The 17,853-nt window shown below is 50.8% G+C and overlaps 5 protein-coding genes across 5 annotated transcripts; 1 reads left to right on the forward strand and 4 right to left on the reverse strand.

The window, feature by feature from the left end:
• Positions 1 to 202: 202 nt before the first annotated feature.
• MRS44_017923 (uncharacterized protein) lies at positions 203 to 4,317 on the reverse strand (the record flags this gene model as incomplete). Its single annotated transcript, XM_065615810.1, has 7 exons — positions 203 to 424; positions 472 to 1,350; positions 1,418 to 1,647; positions 2,035 to 2,404; positions 2,595 to 2,984; positions 3,032 to 3,402; positions 3,456 to 4,317. 7 exons carry the CDS (start codon positions 4,315 to 4,317, stop codon positions 203 to 205), a joined length of 3,324 nt encoding a protein of 1,107 aa, XP_065471882.1.
• A 1,390-nt stretch (positions 4,318 to 5,707) lies between these two features.
• On the forward strand, positions 5,708 to 7,650 carry MRS44_017924 (uncharacterized protein; the record flags this gene model as incomplete). Its single annotated transcript, XM_065615811.1, has 2 exons — positions 5,708 to 7,525; positions 7,633 to 7,650. The coding sequence occupies 2 exons, from the start codon at positions 5,708 to 5,710 to the stop codon at positions 7,648 to 7,650; spliced, it is 1,836 nt and encodes a 611-aa protein (XP_065471883.1).
• Positions 7,651 to 7,657: 7 nt separating this feature from the next.
• Positions 7,658 to 9,400, reverse strand: MRS44_017925 (uncharacterized protein; the record flags this gene model as incomplete). The annotated part of the gene is made up of 3 exons (XM_065615812.1): positions 7,658 to 8,437; positions 8,497 to 8,837; positions 8,890 to 9,400. The coding sequence occupies 3 exons, from the start codon at positions 9,398 to 9,400 to the stop codon at positions 7,658 to 7,660; spliced, it is 1,632 nt and encodes a 543-aa protein (XP_065471884.1).
• Positions 9,401 to 11,019: 1,619 nt separating this feature from the next.
• On the reverse strand, positions 11,020 to 13,308 carry MRS44_017926 (uncharacterized protein; the record flags this gene model as incomplete). Its single annotated transcript, XM_065615813.1, has 3 exons — positions 11,020 to 12,694; positions 12,751 to 12,870; positions 13,190 to 13,308. 3 exons carry the CDS (start codon positions 13,306 to 13,308, stop codon positions 11,020 to 11,022), a joined length of 1,914 nt encoding a protein of 637 aa, XP_065471885.1.
• A 1,900-nt stretch (positions 13,309 to 15,208) lies between these two features.
• On the reverse strand, positions 15,209 to 16,205 carry MRS44_017927 (uncharacterized protein; the record flags this gene model as incomplete). Its single annotated transcript, XM_065615814.1, has 2 exons — positions 15,209 to 15,521; positions 15,583 to 16,205. 2 exons carry the CDS (start codon positions 16,203 to 16,205, stop codon positions 15,209 to 15,211), a joined length of 936 nt encoding a protein of 311 aa, XP_065471886.1.
• Positions 16,206 to 17,853: the final 1,648 nt, after the last annotated feature.

The raw sequence follows: 17,853 nt of genomic DNA on the forward strand, positions 1-17,853 counted from the left end.
GATATCGCCGGCTTTCACATCCGTGTCATAATCAAGTGGACTTCAGACGGCACCATTGACCCAGCGAGACAGCATGGACGAGTTAGCAAGGTGGACTAAGGAACAGCTCAAGTACCACTACCCCGAAGCCCTGGCGTTGCCTCCAGAGATGTACCTACTATAACGATACACCTTTCTTCGCGGTGTAACTACTCTGGCAACATTAAAGCCATGAATCCTGGCCTTGATATTGTTTCTTAGGGAAGTATTTTTCGTGCATCTCACTGAGATCCCCAGCTACGTTCTTTGAACTCCGCCTACCAGTGCCGGAGCTTCCATTCTCCTCCAACTGGGGCATAACAATCAGCATCCTCGTCTTAATCAAGTCGAGAAATTGGCGAACAAAATCGGTGGAGTCTTGGTGTTTATGCAACTCCTCCATGAACTGCCACAGCCATGTATTGTTAGAGTAACGTAGGCCTTCAGGCATACACACGGATTTGGAAGGATGCTGACCTCTGTTACCTTTGTTTTGACATGAGCCTCTTGCTCTCCGGTCCCCCCTTTTGTGATGGAGAAGAATACATCGCTTCTGAGATGGTCTGATCTCTTACCATACAGAACAAGGTCTGAGTCTAGCCGCCACTGCGTAAACTCGTCAACGTAGTGCCAACCGCCAAACCACCATGTAAGGAACTCTAAATACACACAGCCAAGAGCCCAAATATCGTATGAAGCGCTAAAAACAACATCATCGTCGGGGAAATCTGTCTCGGGTGCGCGGTATGTAGGCGAATTAGGAGTAAAGCCTCGACTGTCCCGCTCGACCTCTGGCCTCGTACTGAACTCGGCAATGCCAAAGTCGGTTATCTTGAGAGTTCCTCTATGACTCCCATTCGAGGAGCCGCAACCAGGGAACCAAAGGATATTCTCGGGCTTGATGTCGCCGTATCGACCGAATAGCCGACGGATTTCTCTCTCAGAGTCTGTCTGCACCTGGCTGTAAGCCTTTAAAGGGAACGAGAGAGGATGCAGAAGGGACTTGAAAGAAGCCGTCTCGTAGCGGTGAATGAACGCAAGCCCCTCAGCAAGGCCTTGACATTGCTCTGCTAGCCAGACAAGGTTCTGATCCCGTTCATTCTGTGGGGGAAATGGGTTGATCTTCTTCCAATAACCGAGGAGATCAGCCTCCGCCCACGAGAAGATGAGGTGATAAGCATCATGCTGTATGTATGCTGCTAGGAGAGAAACCAGGTGCATGTGCCTGTCATTTTTGAATTTTCGTAGTATGCTCAGTTCGTGCTTGGGGTCAAGTTTGTTGCCTCTGTACACCTTCTTGAGAGCAAACGCTTGATGCGAGGCTCCAGGAACCTAAGATTTCAACTAAATGAGACTCTGGCAGGAGAAAAACGGAGATGTGGGTGAAAATGTGACTTACCGGAGTGCTATTGAAGGCGTGATGGCCAGAATGGATCTGAATTTTGTACACTTTGCCAAACTCCGTCGTCGTCAATTTGACCCAAGAGGTGAAAGGAAGGATATGCTCGGTCGACAAGTTCTGCGGGTCCTCCTTTTTGTCACATCGAGGATCAAAACACGGCGCATGGAGATTTTCGATTTTAAGTCTATGTCCTCTAACCGATAAAAGCTTTGCGGCCTCTATCCTCGCTGCAACGTCACACAGAGTCGATAAGCTGCCTCGATGTCCTCGCAAACGCCGCTAGCCGGTCAGATCGAACTGAGACGCCACCTCCACCAGCTTTGAACCATATTATCCCTTGAGCTGTGGAAAACCTCCCGCCAGGTCACGGCGGGGGTGCAGCCAATTAAAATGCGTCATGTCAAAGATACCTGTTGCCCCCCCCTAATTTAGCCTATGATAGAAGTACCAGCAATCTCTCGAGTTACAAATCGCTACATCACACTGCTCACATCCCCAAATTGACTGGCGCCTTCTTTTGTTATAGCTCACCGGCGCCAAAGGCCTCCTTGTACTTTTTGACCTTGGCTGCCCTAATTGAAGCCCCTTACAAGCAAGGCAGTCCGACTTTTTACCTCTTCGGACGTGTTTATGTTGTGTCACGGGCGTAAATTCGTCCCCGGCTCGGAATGCCTGCCTTGATCGGCTCTGTGGATGGAAGGCCTTGAAGTCAGCGTTGTAGAGGCATTCGCTCCACTTCTTCTGACTCGTATAACGGCTCCAAGCCGGCTGCCCGTGTAGCTGTAAGAGGAAGCTATTTACAAGGACCACATCTAATAAGAAGGTCCAAGCAATAGCCTGCCAAGCGCCCCGGCGGATAGGATGATCATAGCCTAGATATGACCTCCTTTGGTCGTCTCGGTCAACATGCTTCATTTCGTCGTTGTAGGAAGCGGCGATAGTAGGGATCGATATAAGTTTGATCGGCTCGCCACTAAAAAAGCGCTGTATTGGCCGTGCCATTGGGGTCTTCGTTGACGGTCTCTTCCTCCAACGATCACGTCTCTCATCGCCAGTAAAGACGGTTGAAAGGAGCAATACGAGGGCATTGTCCTTCTAAGCGATCTGATTGACCTAGAGAAGAAGAAGATAAGTTATCAGTCGAATTGTAAGGAAGAATGTCGAGTCTTCCTACCTGATCATCGGCCGTTGGGATGACCTTGATCTCATTGAATTGGAACCCTGGCTTCCCTGCCTTATCGGCCTTTTTGGCGTCTGCAAGACCTTTGTAGATGCCACAATTAGGCCGAGCTGTGCCAGTTGCACCGTGGCCGTGCTGACGAAGGGAACGGAAGAGGTCTGGCGACGAGAAGAGGTTATCCACGAAGACGTGATATGTCGACTCCGGCAACAGGTTAAAAAGGGCAATAACAACGCTTTGGGTCGAGTTCAACGCCATGATCTTATCCTTAGCTTCTGTGATGACGTGGATAACTTCCTTGACCTCGTCAACCTCGTTAGGAGCCCTCCGTTGGCTGCCTCTTCCTTTGCCTTTCCTCCTCCCTCGTTTGACCGTCTGTCTTCCCTAAACCCAAACTCTAGGATCAATAGCGCGTTTATGATTAGTTAAACCTGGAAGTCCTTTAGCTTGAGGACGGGCAACTTTTTTTCTATCTCCTCTAGGGTTGGAGCCATCTTTTCCATGAGGTTGCAATAGTGTTGACTGCAGCCGTAGTATGAGCCAGAGCTAGAGGAAGAGCACCATTGCGGTGACCGGAAGCTGTGGATCATACTTTTGGCGGTTGCAATGCTGTAGCCAGTAAAAGGCCCTGTGATTCGTGGATTCAGGATGCCGCGTTTGCTCAATTCCTTTGTCAAGGAGCCCAAGAGCATGGACGAGCATTCGTAAGAGCAGTCCGACTGATCACATAGAGAGTCAAGCAGACCGTACACTGCTGAGAAGACCTGAGAAAGAGCATCTTGGCGCTCACTGTCGATTCGATCTGTAAGCCTCGTCAGCGGAAGGCAGAGTATGACGCGCAGTTACGGAGCTTACCCAAAATGATTGCTGGGATTGGCAGATTCTCTACCATGATCGACCTCTCGCTATGCTTCAACGCGAGTCCGGCTGAACTCTGAAAAGTATCTGCCCGCGAGAATACCCAGGATACCAGAAGCCAAAGCAAGGAGTCTTTGCCGTAAATGGTCGGGGGGCATTTCTCCATCTCTTTTAGCCAGATGTCAACAAAGACGTCAATAATTTCGTGGCACCCGTAGTAGTCAACAATTACGGCCACTTTTGCGAGCATTTCAAGGCTGAGTGACTTTGGTACACTTCGGTGATGGCCGTGTATGATGTCTAGTACAATAACGAAAGCCTCCGGGTCCCAATCGGTCGCGGAAACGCGGCGAAGTCCTCGATCATCGGTCACCCCTTCCACATACGGACCGGCGAACATCTTTCGAAAGACGGGCGAAGCCAGCTTCAAATGTTGCCAGGAAACCAGCATTCGCAAACGCACTCGCCCAGGTACTATTCCAGGGCACCCTCCTAAAGTTTTTTCAGTTATTCGACAGGTAGGATCATCGTCGACTTTTTGGTCTTTGACAAGGCCAGACATGGAGAGACGTGCTTGATCATGGTTGAAGCCTTCATCATGTTCGCTACCCGACCCGGCGGAAAGCATAGCAGGAGGTTCGTCGAAGGGTGTATCTCCAGCAGCTGGTTCTTCGGCGGCTACTTCTTCGACTGGAACCCCTGCCTTCGTTTTTCGACGCTGGTCGTTGTTCTTTTTCTTGCACTTTTCCTTACCATCCAACAATGTTTCATTCTCCCAATAAAAAGAATGCGGGGGACAAGTGTCAAGGGCTAACTCCGTGTTGCTGTCTTCGTCAAACTCATAGATCGATGGTTTCATGATGAGAATTGAAGGGGGAGGTGCTTGGTTCGGCGGGTCCTCGTACTCAAATGGGAAAGATGAGGCTGTCAGAGTTCGCAGGAGGGTACGTGTCGTCGATTAACTTATTCGTTGGACTGTCTCCTTAAGACAGGCTTCTACGTTCTTGCCGTGACAATAGCCAAAAAGACAAAAAAATCCGGATTAAGTTTGCAACAGTAATCGCGGACACGCTGTTCTGGGTGTGGAACCCATTTCGGCGCTGGCCCCGGCCTCACTACCCCGGACCACAAAGAGTGGCCCACTGTGGCCCACAACACCAAAGCCTATCAGGCTGCAACGACGGAATGGCGTGCGCCTCCTGGAGCCAATGTCTCATCAGGATGCACGTCTTGAACAACACAACGAGGGCCGCTTGATCCCCGCCGCTGGAGCCTCCCTCAAACGTATCACGGCGGATCACACGCCCCCGCGACCCCCGGTAAGCCACCTCAGCTCGACCAAGGCAACGTGCAGTTCAACCGGCACAGTGCATAACTCTTTTGGTGTTGCTGCAGATTTGAGCATCAGGCAGCAATGGGTTAATGCATTTCCGGCAACGTTGGCTGAGAAAACACCGCATCTTGCCGGGTTTATCCGCCTTAGCTGCTGCCGATAGACAAGCAACTCATGGGTCTTCGTATCGTGTGAGGTAAGACAGGAAGCTCCGTTACAACCAACAGCTGCAATGCAGCAGCAAGTTTTTTGCTTCGAGGCGGACTAGATAACGCAGATCATCTAGTAAGCTCTAAGCGATCGGCACGGGGCGAGCCGGTTTATCCCACTACGATTTGACCTGACAGGGTTTTGCGGGGTAAGTGACGGACTGCATGTGCCCACTGCTGCAACCTTCAGTACCGCCTCAAACTGAGGCAAGATGCAAGATACCACGGCCAATGATTCCAATCCGACCGCACTTGCTGCTGAATAGGCAGATTCCCCTCTAACTGTCTAACTGCCCCACCACAATTTCCTAGTACATAGTATACGTCTTCCTCCAAGACGATTGCGGCTTACCCCTCCCACACCAGCCAGTGACCCGCTTAGCTGAACAAACGCTTCCCCGCCCTTGGGTTCGCCTACTTGTGGGGGCCTCTAATGCGGCACCCCCGTGGTCGCTGCCGCTCCCACGGGGGGCGCGCTGACCAGCAAAAGGGGCCCTTGACTCGCAAAAAGAAAAGATACCTCTACAACGGAGCTGATACCGCCAAAATAGAAGTACCTCTTTTTCATGAATAATCCCGCATTGTTGCACAAATGACCCTGTTATCTGCAACCCCGCTCATGATATCACCAACTTCGGTCATCTTGGATAATATTACGTCCTCACCACTATCGCAAATACGGCCACAACTATTGCAATCCTGCACCAATGACGACGGAAACTATATCATGTGATAGCCCTAGATCAGGAGAAGACGTAGTGCGTCTTTGGATCAACTCAGAGACTAGGAAGCCAAACTTTCCGCGGTTTACTGATGAGAACCTCGAACTGCGCACGGTAGCCGGTGTCGAGCTATTTCGAGCCGGTTACTATAAGAGTCTCGCTGCCGCAAGCCGTGAGCTCAAAGTCAGTTATTGGAGACTGTATTCTCGGTCCAAGGGCTCTCATCCAGTCAGTCGGAATGGTGGCAACCGTACCTTATTTTCAAAGGAAGAGGAGGGTGCGATAGTTATCTGGGCACATCGCCGCGTCACTCACGGACATCATATCACGATTCGTGCCCTCCGTCAACATGCTAATTCAGTTCTGAGGGCCAAGGGGCGGTCGCCAACTGCATCTCGGAAGTGGGCAAGACGATTTATGAGACGTTGGAAGCACACCTTTCATAGGAAGAAGTCAACTACTCGAGATGCCAAAAGGAAGTCAATGGAAGACCGCGGCCTCGTTGAGAAGTGGTTCCACGCTTGGCGAGAGTATATGCGTTATGTCAAGCCCGAGAACGTGTGGAACGTCGATGAGATTGGCTTCATGCTTGGATACCTCCTGAAAGGCACGTTCTTATGGACTTTCGCAGAGATTGACCGGCCAATTCTCACTGATGCTCATGAACTCGTCTCTATGACAGTCATAGAGGCTATCTCGGCAACTGGGAAGACGATTGCACCATTCCAAATCATGCCCGGAGTCCAGCTCCCGATCAAGTGGTTTGATAACGACCTACATGACGATACCGTCATTGCCACGAGCCCTAAGGGCTATATCGCTGATATGCTCGCCTTAGAATGGATTGAACACTTTGAGAAACTGACGAGACCTTCAAATCCCAACGAAAAACGAGTCATACTCCTGGATGGATGCGAGAGTCACTTCACCAAGGAACTCTATGTATATTGTGAACAGCACAATATCGACCTCTTCCCTTTTCCCGCCCATTTGACGCATTTTATGCAGCCTTTGGATGTCGGAGTGTTCAGCCCTTACAAGCATTGGCAACAGCATATCTTATATCGGGAAATCAGTGATGGTGCTACCGACTTTAATAAGGCTGACTTTCTCTTCTACTTTCAGGAGATGAGGAATCGAACCTTTAAGAAGTCGACGATAGTCTCTGCTTGGAGGAAGTGCGGTATCTATCCTTTCGACCCGTCAGTGGTTTTGGATCAGATGGTCGATCCGTTGTCATCTCTGAGCCAAGAAGTCAACGAGCAAGACCTCCCTGGTTATATCACACTTGGAGAGACTTCTGATAGCGCTTCTGACGGCGGGGACGAGACCGGAAGTCATACTGAAGCCGGCAATGACGATGAGAGTGAGGAGGAACAGCCAGAGACACCCAAAACACCAGAAATGATGAACTGGAGCACCGTCGACACGCCACCTTTCAACATACGTGTCATCCAGCGTTACCAGGAGTATGTTGCCCTGCGGATCGAGGCATCTATCGTCTCCGGCATCCGGCTGACTCCCTCGGTTGCCCGTGTTCATGAGAAGTCGAGGAAAGCAACTGAAGTTCTCATGATAAATGGCGTTACGTCGACTCAGGAGATGAAACGTTTGAAAGAGAAGAATTTGCGTCGACGGGCACTACAGGAAGGGACTTCTATTGTAAGTAACTACGGCCCAATTCGCGTTAGTGATGCGAGACTTCGCATTGCTAAGGATGATTACCATCGACGAGCTGCTCAGGCTGAAGAAGAACGACGATATAGGAAGAAAGAAGCAATTGACGAAGTGAAGTACCATCTAGTACCCCTCACCCGGTCAGCCAAAAAAATATTCCTCCATACAAAATGCGATTTTTCATCATGCTGGCAAGAACCTGACAAAAATAGCAAAAATAAATTCATGTTTAGGATCAAGATCAGAATTGAATGTATTTTAATATCCTCTTGGTCTTTTAACTGCGCGGCCTGCGCGGGTCCGTACAACTGGTAATTCTTCCGCCTCCGAATCTGAGCCCTCATCCTCTTCCACCCCTCCCACCTCGATCACCTCCTCAACAGATTCTGCCTCTTCAATTACTTCGTTTGACTTGGAAATAGTCTCACCAGCCACTAGAGCCTCGGCTAGTGTCATGAACTTCCTGTTGGGATTCGGTATCGCTCTTCTCTTCTTGCCTCTGCTCAACCGCCCGACTTCCTCCTCTAAACTGGCTACTCTTGCGCTCAGCGAGGCGATCTTTGACTCTTGTGCTTCGAAACCCTTCGATATCACAGAATAGCGCCTTCTCGTTGAGGGGCTCTTGTTCTTCCCCAGATCCCTGATATGACGGCTGGTCTTTGGCGTGTTATCAGAGTCGCGTTGCCCGTCGCTCGGGCCATCTGATGCAGGTGTAGTTTCCTTCTTGTCTGGCTGAATCTCTGGATGTATGAGTGCTTTCCGTCGTGAAACCGGCCAGTTTCCAGTCACTCGCCAGCCCGAGAGGATGTTCTTCTTCGTCATACCCACCTCCCTGGCTTTGGCATAGGCCCTGATGAAGTTGACCTTATCCACCGGCGCAGAGTCGGTCAGGCTTGTCAGTTTTTGGAGTTCTTTGCGATAGGCAGCCTTGGATGCATTGAATGGGCCATTGTCGAGTGGCTGTAGGCCGTGGGAGCAGTGAGCTGGTAGGTAACAGCAATACACGTTGTTCAAAAAGCACGTAGCCATCCACTCATCCTAGATTGGGAGTCAGCGACATTTTTGGTTCAGAAAGTTCGGAACAGGCAGATACGCACAGATACGTGGCTTCGATGGCCATCCAGTATGATAAGCCTCGCATCAGACTCATCTTCCGGTTGCGTTTGGGGAAGATAGACCTCTCTGAGCCACTCGACTGCGATGTGGTTGTCTGTCCAGCCGTTGTCGGACGTGATGTAATACCAGTCGGCCACCTCCCTGAGCTCATCGATAAACCACTGTTGCTGAAGCTCTTTGCCTTTGAATATAATCCCCGGTTTCAGAAGACGGCCAGTTGCAGTCGCGGCTTCGATAAAGCTAGTCCAAGTGCGGGACTGAGAGCCCTTGAGGAAGGTCTTCCTCCTGGGGTCGCTACTGCCAATAACCAAGGAATCCAAGCCTATGTTCCCAATGGATTAGCTCATTCAATGGCCAGAACGACTGATGCTCACCAAATCCGGCCATGATACCGCCCTCGTCAACGTTGACAGTGTTCTCGGGTTTGATCCAGCCATATTCCTTCTCCCGGATATCAAAGTACCAATTGACGGCGGTCGGGGTAAAACAATTGAATCTCGACGCCTCCTGGCGTTTTCCGATCTTCGTCTTTATGGACGGATGCCGTTTCATGAACCTGGCTAGCCAATGTACACCGATAGGCCGTTCCCTGCCTTGTTGTCGTAGGAGGGCAGCGACGGTGGCACGGACTTGACTGTGGGACGGAGCATAGCCCAGGGCCTCTTGCCGGAGTATCCAGGTTACCAACCTGGTCTCTTGGGACTTGGATAACAGCTGGGCAGGATGGGTGACTTCAGGTTTAGGCGGTATGCCTCTTAGTCGGTCAGAGAGGGTGGTCTGGGGCATGCCATGCTTCTGGGCGGCCTCATGCTGCGAGAGTCCATTATCTGTGACATCCAGCATGGCTTCAATAACATTATCCTCTGTATAAGGCGTCTGGGGCATTTTGAGCGTCGTTTTGGGAGGCTGGTGTAGAGAAAAATCCGATGAGACCTGGCGGAGGGAGGGTGATGAGGGAGGCGTTTCAAGACAGTTTATATTAGTGCCATACGGCTATACCGCATGCGTCACTGGGGAAGCAACGTTGAAATGTTAAATTCCATGCAATTTTCAATAGAATAGACATTTTTCCATGCTGATAGCTTCGCTTTTGTTCAAGAACTGTTCAAATGAAAAATCGCATTTTGTATGGGGGAATATTTTTTTTGCTGACCGAGTGAGGGGTATGACCGGGTGAGGGGTACCAGATGGTATATACATCGTTGGATGAAAGATGTACGCAATATTGTTCGAGCCAGCTTTAACGAGGCATCAGGGGTCGACGCAAGGCGAGGTTGGTGGGTGAAAGCGGCACGCCGGCAGCTTCTATCTTCAAATGAAGATATGAGTAATAGATATGCCCTCATTCGCGAGTTCTCACAGGAATTGCAAGCCCCGTTGGAACGGTTGACCGGGATAACTTGGCCCCCTGCGTATGACGCCGAGACCGTTGCGTCGGCAGTCAAATTCCTCACTTTGGAGGAACGGGAACGCCGTGCAGGTCGCAAGGTGCTTACATTGGAGGCTGACGGCTTGGAAATAACAGTTGAAGACTGCATTGAAGTCAGCCAGGGCGTATTTACGGAGCCAAAGGAGGAGGAAGTTGAAGTATTAAGTTGACTGGTGTAAATACATGACATGCCCCCGGTCGCAAATATCACATATTATTCTCATAATGAAGTAACTTCCAAATTTGTGGAAGCCCCTCCTGTTCAGAAGTACCTTTTTTTGCGAGTTAAGGGCCCCTTTTGCTGGTCAGCGCGCCCCCGTGGTCGCTGCCGCTCCCACGGGGGTGCCGCATTAGAGGCCCCCACAAGTAACCTCTAGCGAGCAACTATACTAACAAAAAGCAGCCTCGATTTTGGCAGACCGTGCTTCAGCTGCCGAGGATAGGATTGTTGAAATGAGAAGATGCTTGTTGCTTCATTCATATCTCAAAGTGAAGTAGGGGAACCACTATTTATGTACAGGCACGATTTCTTGTAGAATGTTCCTCCTTCTTCCACACCTTGCCACCGACTTGGTCGCCTCACACTTGTGATCTCCAACAAGGATGCTGAACACTTGCAGAATTTGGCCTTCAAGCAGGCCTGTCATGGAACAAGCAGCAACGAGGTTGAGCAGCAAGCGATGAGACGACGATCCGTGGGGCTTGGGGTGCCAGGTACCAAATGTACTGAAATGTGAACTAGATTGTGCCAAGGCCCTATCCCATGAGTGCCCACAAGACTGCAACCAGGTCACGACGGGGGGTTGAGGCCAATCAAAACTCCCAGTGGCGACGATACTTCGTTACTCTCTATTATCCGCCTGAGAACGAAGTATCGCGATGTTAAGGCCTTAGCAGTCATGCGACCAGGAGAAGCAGCTGATGGCTAATGACATAACACTGGGGCAAGATACGGTTTGCAGTCTTGTGGGCACTCATGGGATAGGGACTTCCCTCCGGGCGAAATAAAATCCATCCATCCAACCGTACTTGCGTCTCCTTAACGCCACCATCTCCATCCAAATCATACACCTCCCTAGGCACCACCCTGGCACCGCTCCTCGGCTGCCGCCGCCGCCCCTGCCGATAACGACTCCCGGAGCCTATCTATCAGCCTATCCAGAATCCACTCGCTCTCCTCCTGGCTACCCATCAGAGGACTGCGATCCCCGACCCACGACCACGTCAGCTCCTTATCTGAGTCCTCATCGTTAGGATCCCGGCGCTTTCCCTTTGGCTTGACCTTGCGATGTGTCTGTGCGTTGTGTTCGTCTTCACCGATGAGCTTGAGGTACCAGGACCATTGGTCGAAAGTGTAGCGATGCGGCTTGGATTCTTTGAAGTGGGTAACAATGATCTGGATCTCGGAGATAAGGAGGAAGTGGAAATCGGTGCCCGTAGGAAGCTCATCGTGGGGATTACGGAGGTAGGAGAGCGATCGTCGGGATGAAGCGCGAGTGCATTGTGGGCGACGGTTCTGTGAAACCCTTTGATCGACAGCGGAGGCACTGGGGCACCCTCTGCCATTGTCCTGGAGAGTTTGTTCGTAGGCCTGGGCCATTCTCCCCTCTAATCGTTGATTGATGCTCTTCGAGGACTCCCCTAGCTCCGGAGATGCAGAGTCTAGATAGTCTGGGTAGGCTTTGCCGAATGTAATCTTGCTGATGATGTGCTTCATATTACCGAGAAAACCTTCGTCGCCTGGCAGGATCGTGACATTACCCAGTCGAAGGGTACCATTTCGGATCAACCTGACCACAGTCTCACTAGCGTGTGAGATAAGCACCGTCATAGTAGGCAGGGCTAAGAGAGACCAAAAGACAAAGAAGGATTTGCCTGCATTAGATATAGGGGAGAGATCACCGTATCCTATAGTAGTCCAGGCCTCGAAACAGAAATAGAAAGAGTCGAAGTATGACCAGTCTTGATAGGGCTTCTCAGACGCCTCAAAGATAACCGCACCTACTAGCCATAGAACGAGCCAAGAGCTAGTAGCGATGGCCATGGCCATCCATCTTCTGCGAGATGAAGATTGGTCTTGTATCTTGCGCATTAGAGCAAATTCGGCCCTGCGGCGTTCAAACTCGGTTGCCGGAATTTTGACTGATTGTGTGCGAGAGATTTCAGACTCTTCGCGGATGGGCGTAAGGATATCATCGTCACCACTGTGTGTTATGGTCCGGACCATCCTGCGTCGCGACTTCTCTTCCATCCGGGCTGCGAAGCGGGGTCTTTCACGCTCGAGGATTAGGTTCCTGACTGAGTTGATGACCAAACCAAGACTGATAATACCAAAGAGGGCGTATGGGATCAAGAGAGCTTGTCCAATGGTAGTTGTAGGGGCGTAGTCACCGAAGCCGACTGTGAAGAGAGTAACGTCTGCCCAGTATACGGCATCGAGGTAGTTCCAGCCTTCGACTGCAGAGAAAACACGGGCGCCAAGGAGGAGGTACAAAAGGAACATAATGGTCTGCAACATCAGAGTGCGTTGACTAAAGGTTAGCATGAAGTCCTTCGCGTAGTGACCAGATGAAGCACCCCAGAAGGTCATGGCCATCAGAGAAGCATCGACGAAGTACAGGATGGCCGCCCATATGCCATAGTAAAATGCTTGGGACCAGATGAACTCGTTTTCGGGAAACTTGATGTCTTCGAGGAGCGGCCCAGCAGCAGTAGCGCCTAGAGAGATGCGGCATATAGCTGAGATGTACCTGTTAATCTTACGTTAGGAGTATACCCCTATTGCATGGAGTTTTTTGTGTATCACCATCCGACTATTGTGATGGGTTGTGCCAGACTAAAGCGGACTCTTCTTGCCATGTTGAGGAGTAGAAATATGTTGGAGGTGACGGCGATAGCAAGCTGGATGACATTGGCAATCGTCAACCTATAGTAACATATATCAGAGAAAAGACTCTCTAGGCATTCATCAGAATAACCCTAGGGTTGCAAACCAGGACGGGTTGGCGACGAAACGGGCTTCCTGGACATCCCCCCCGGGAACGAGATGCTGTCGCCATGGCTGAACTAATGCACATATACTAAACGCTGAAGCCACAGGACCGAGAGTCCCTGCGATCATGGGGAACGCCGATGAGAGGAACCACCAACGACTGCGACACGAAGAAAGGGCATCGTGTTAGTAACGGCTGAGAACGGCTGAGGCATGCTCCTTGGGATGTGTATTTATATTCCTTGTGGCTCACCTAGGTTCTAGATGCACACCGTCACTTTGAAATCTTTTCTCACGAGAGGCACAGCTCTCGGCGGCCTGGGCTTCCCGGTCGATGTTTTTGCCCAAATCTGTGTCGTCCATAATAGGCATCTTGTCTCGTCCCAATTGGCGACGTCGCCGAAGCTCAAGGAGGTAAATATCAAGTTTCTCGATCCGAAAATTGAATAGGAGGCGAGATAAGAGGAATAGAAGGGATCATTCAAAGTTTAAGGATAAAAGCCCTCTCCTCTCTTATCAAAGAGTCGCCTTCATGGCGCCGGATACGTGCAGAACATAATGTTACATGTTGACTTCAGCGGGTGATAGACGCTAACGAACTTAGTCCCTTTAAACTTTAGGGGGTTCTAGCCAACACTATCCGCTAAGCTCGGCGCTTGATAGCCGGACTTGGTGTGGGATATAATACATGAGACTCATTTGGCTGGACTGTCGCTTCAGCGAGTCTCGTGTTTTCTGTCCCCCGCGGGCCGGGGTAGGCTGCTACTTTCACTGAAACTCTAGCACCTTGTCACTGACCGTTTTAGATTGGGCCATCGTTCCCCTTTCGAGTTTATTACCGTTCGAGACCATCTGGATGAGATTCCACAGCAACTCTGATCGCTGCTGAATCAGTTTGTGTATTGTTAGTCGAAGGCAGACTGTAGGCCTGTCTACCACTGCGACGAATAAACGAGAGCGCAACCCTTAAGCTTTCTAGCAGTCCACCCTAACTCGCAGAGGCTGCGGCACCTGACACTCTTTTTGCGTTGCTGGGGCCGCGATCAGCTCACTCCAGGGCTTCAAGAGGTTTTGGTTGGTCGGAGGATATTTGTGGGTGGTTGTTGGATACGCGATGGGGTAGGGGTGAATTCAGTAGACTGTGGGCCAGAAATTGATGATTTTATTGATTGAAGTCGATGATCTTCATCTTCTTCTTCCTTCCTTCGTCATCGTGCGGGGGCGATGGTCCATTCTTGAAGCTTTCACCGCCACAAGCCACACATTGTTATAACGAAGAGCAAACTCCCTTCTATCCGCACACAGGCGCCAATCTAACAGTGGTCGATGTCTCGGATAAGAATATGAGAATGAGATGATGGAGAGTTCGGCGAGCACGCAAAGATACAAGGACAGAATTTCACGAACCCTGCGGCTTCAATGCGATGCGATTTGCCGGGACGTGGGGCTGCCGAGGGGAAGTGTAGTCTGGAGTTGTAATTGCCAAACGCGGTGAGAGTGGGGACGGCCTTGAGGGTACGGATAGTGTCTCAGAAGTTAGAGGTGTGCAACATGGGTATGGGCAGAAGAGATTGGATTTTCGCTACTTTCTTCTATCTAAGAGAGCGACGATGGTAGGCTTCCTATACCTGTGTTCAGTCTTCCAATATAATAGGCAGTAGCCTGCTGCCTGATGCTAGTTGTGATCGTGATCGCTGCCTATTTTTGGCCCTATTCCAACACTTATGGCCGGATGACCCGACCCCGGTCGCGGTTTTTCCGACTGAAAATGACCGAGGCACCAGCTTCGAGCCCTTCCACATAGAAACACGCAATTTTCACATCAACACACTGCCTCCAACGCCGCTACAGCTATTCCATCTTTTCCTACCTATTTCGTTGAGAAATGGGTCTCTTACACCAGGATCTGAGTCACGTGGCTCAAGAGAAATGAAGTTGTTGACAGCTGGATGGGCCAAATGGGGAAAACCTCACGCCTGCACCGTTGGAAAGTGTCACATTTGACGAGGGATTTTGACTGTGCGTTGAAGCTCTTGATTTCTAACTGAATGAGTGACTGAAGTTGGTCTGTTTTATCCTTCCTTGGATCCCTCGTATTCGTCAGCTATGACGGAGTGTTCTTCACGATCTGTTTTATCCAGGTTTGATCTTTCTTGGTCAGACAGCCCGTGTGTCAGAGCGGCCTTGGTCATACGATGTGACACAGAGAGCTGTCACTCAACTGAACGCGTTGAGCTTCTAGACCGTACATGGGAATAGGGAGGCGCTCGCGCTATGAGAAACGCCACTGCACGCCCTGGCCAGCCATGACCTGGTTTGACATCGGCGCAGCCATACCATAGGGGTTCGTCTGCGGATGGAAGGGCTCGACGACCTGCGACATGAAGGTACCGTGGAGTCCTTGCTGCTGAGCAACTAGACAGTCCTTGTGGGCGAAAAGAAGTGTCTTTAGGTTAACCGCCTCTTCTCTGAGCTGGGTGACTTGCACCGTCAAAGCATCGTTCTCCGTATTGAACATCTCAACCTTGGTCTGCAGGTTAGTAAGCCATCGTTTCTTCCTCTGACGACACTTGAGGGCAGCGACGCTGGTTTAAAGAGTCAGTAAATATGCCCCAATACAGAACAATCAAGTGTTTAAGAAAATACCGATTGCGTTCGAGGAAGTTCTTTCGCTTCTCCTCGTCCGTCATCTTTAACTTGGATCCGCCCTCCTCCAGTTTCATCTTGGACTCGTCATCAGAGAAATCCATGTCACCATTGATAGCAGCGGCATTGGTCTTGGATTTCTTATTAACGGGAGCCTTGACTGGGGGTTCATCCGCCTTCCGTTGACCGTTGGTGGGAGAGGGGTTTCTCTTGCCCTTGCCTCGCGTATTGGGCCTGGCCTGTTCGCTCTTATCCGAAGCAATACTACCCTTACTCATGCTGCGAGCAGAGCCAATTGAGCCTCCATTAACACTCGACACCTGCGGCAAAGTGTTCATATTCTGTGGAGCGACAAGAGGAGGGTGACCGTGACCGGGGGCGCCTGAAGTGATGGCGAATTGGTTCGTACTCTGGGCATCGTTCCTACTTTGGGCCAACATGAATAGACCATTCGCAGCGTCGTTATCGTGAGGGTCAATAGGGCCCGATGCTGGCTTCGCCTCGGGTTTGGCAGTTGTCGCACCGTTGGACATTTCTTGGGGTTGAGAGGTAACAGATGGTTGCTGTTGCTGAGGCGGGGGTGGTGATGGTTGTGATCGCGGAGGAGCATTGTGGGGAAACATGCCAGACAGAGATGGGGCGCTAGGGCGGCTGATAAAAACCCACTGGCCACTGAAGGCCTCGCACGGTGCCGACTGTGCTGCAGATTGCATCACCCCGCTTCTTTCCCCTCTTGACAAAGTGGAGTTATGCACGCTTCTGCTCGCTAATGCACCCAAAATGGGTTAGAGGAGAGGGCCTGCCATCATCTACCCAATCACACATAGTATAGGGTACCCTTATCCCCTTCGTATTTCCAGTGCAGCCATTCGCTGATCATGCTTTCAACTGTATCCACTTTGCCAAGAGGGCCAATTTCTCGGGTTTCTACGGTATAAGCCTATACCAGTTGACATGGGGCCCCTACCTTTTGGCAGATGGTGCAGTGGTTAGAATTCTCTCACCGTCATTAACACTGGGACCATATCTTCCACTCGGGTTACATTAGTAAGTGGTTCCTTAGACGCCATGGCACGTGCCTAGTATATAAGGCACGCATGGCAGCGGAGCGTTGAAGCTATTGAAGGAAACGAGAAAAAAAGCAAGCGCTTTGTGAATAGCCAACAGACTGAAGCCAACTTTAACAAACGCGGTGACCTTCCCAAACCTATCCGCTGTTCCCTAAATGCCCGCCTTCGACCCACTCATCTGTACGATCTGAGAATAGCCCAAGACTGACATCATATCAACCCCGACCTCTCTCACGTATGATTCGAACACTCTCGGCTCCATGCCTTGATTATGACTTTCATTCATTCTCCCTAATATCTGCTGGATCGCATCCATCCACCAGCTCAGCACATATTCACCATATCGAGGCAAGGCTTTCACAGCTCTACAGCGACTGTGGAGATATTTTCCCACCCTACAGCTTATCCGTTGTCATTGTCCGACCTTTGGACTTAATGACTTGTCTGGATTCTCGGGCGAAGGGGTCGCTGGGGAAGCTATCAAGACTAGCGTTGGCAATCTCCTCTTTATCTTCAGTTTGGCATGATCAAGTTGGACCTTACCCTTGGCCGGCCCCGGTGCTCGTCTGTGCCCGTCATCACCTGAATTGCTCGAAGTCGCCCTTCTTCATACCTGGCGCTCAATGTCTTCCCGTGGTGTGTCAGGTCCTCATCATTGACGAGGACGATGGGCATAGAGCAGAACCACATTTGCGGTGTTCGCGAGGTCTCAGTGATGGTATCGCCCTGCGTTTGGTCATGCGTTCGGAACGGTCCTAGAGGGAAGCTGCCGCATCTGTTCGAATATACGGTAAAAGGATGGAGGACATACGTGTCGTCATGGACAAGTCTGAGAGACAACACACAACACATAATACACACACACCAATGTACGGAAAAGTTAGATGTAAGGTACGTCAGTATGGAAGCTTCCCCTAGACACATCACGATCCATCGCTCATCGTGTGGTCATGTAGGAACCCCTGGCTGCACGACCTCCTGCGAAGTTTGATCTTGCCCCCCACAACGAAATGGTCTCGACCGTTGCGTTACCAATAAGGCATTACGGAGGCGCTCCGTAAGCCCAGGTTTACGGTTTGTCGCCGATCAGGTGGTGCCCGAGACACAAGCCTCATTGGTTTGAGCCATCTCACCGAGGCGCTTCCGAGCGGGGGGTTCCCCGATCGCGTCCTTGGCATCTTATAACAGCTCGGCAATCACT

The sequence above is a fragment of the Fusarium solani genome, assembly GCF_023522795.1.
Source record: "Fusarium solani strain SB1 chromosome Unknown bctg00000014, whole genome shotgun sequence".
Classification (NCBI taxonomy): Eukaryota; Fungi; Ascomycota; class Sordariomycetes; order Hypocreales; family Nectriaceae; genus Fusarium; species Fusarium solani.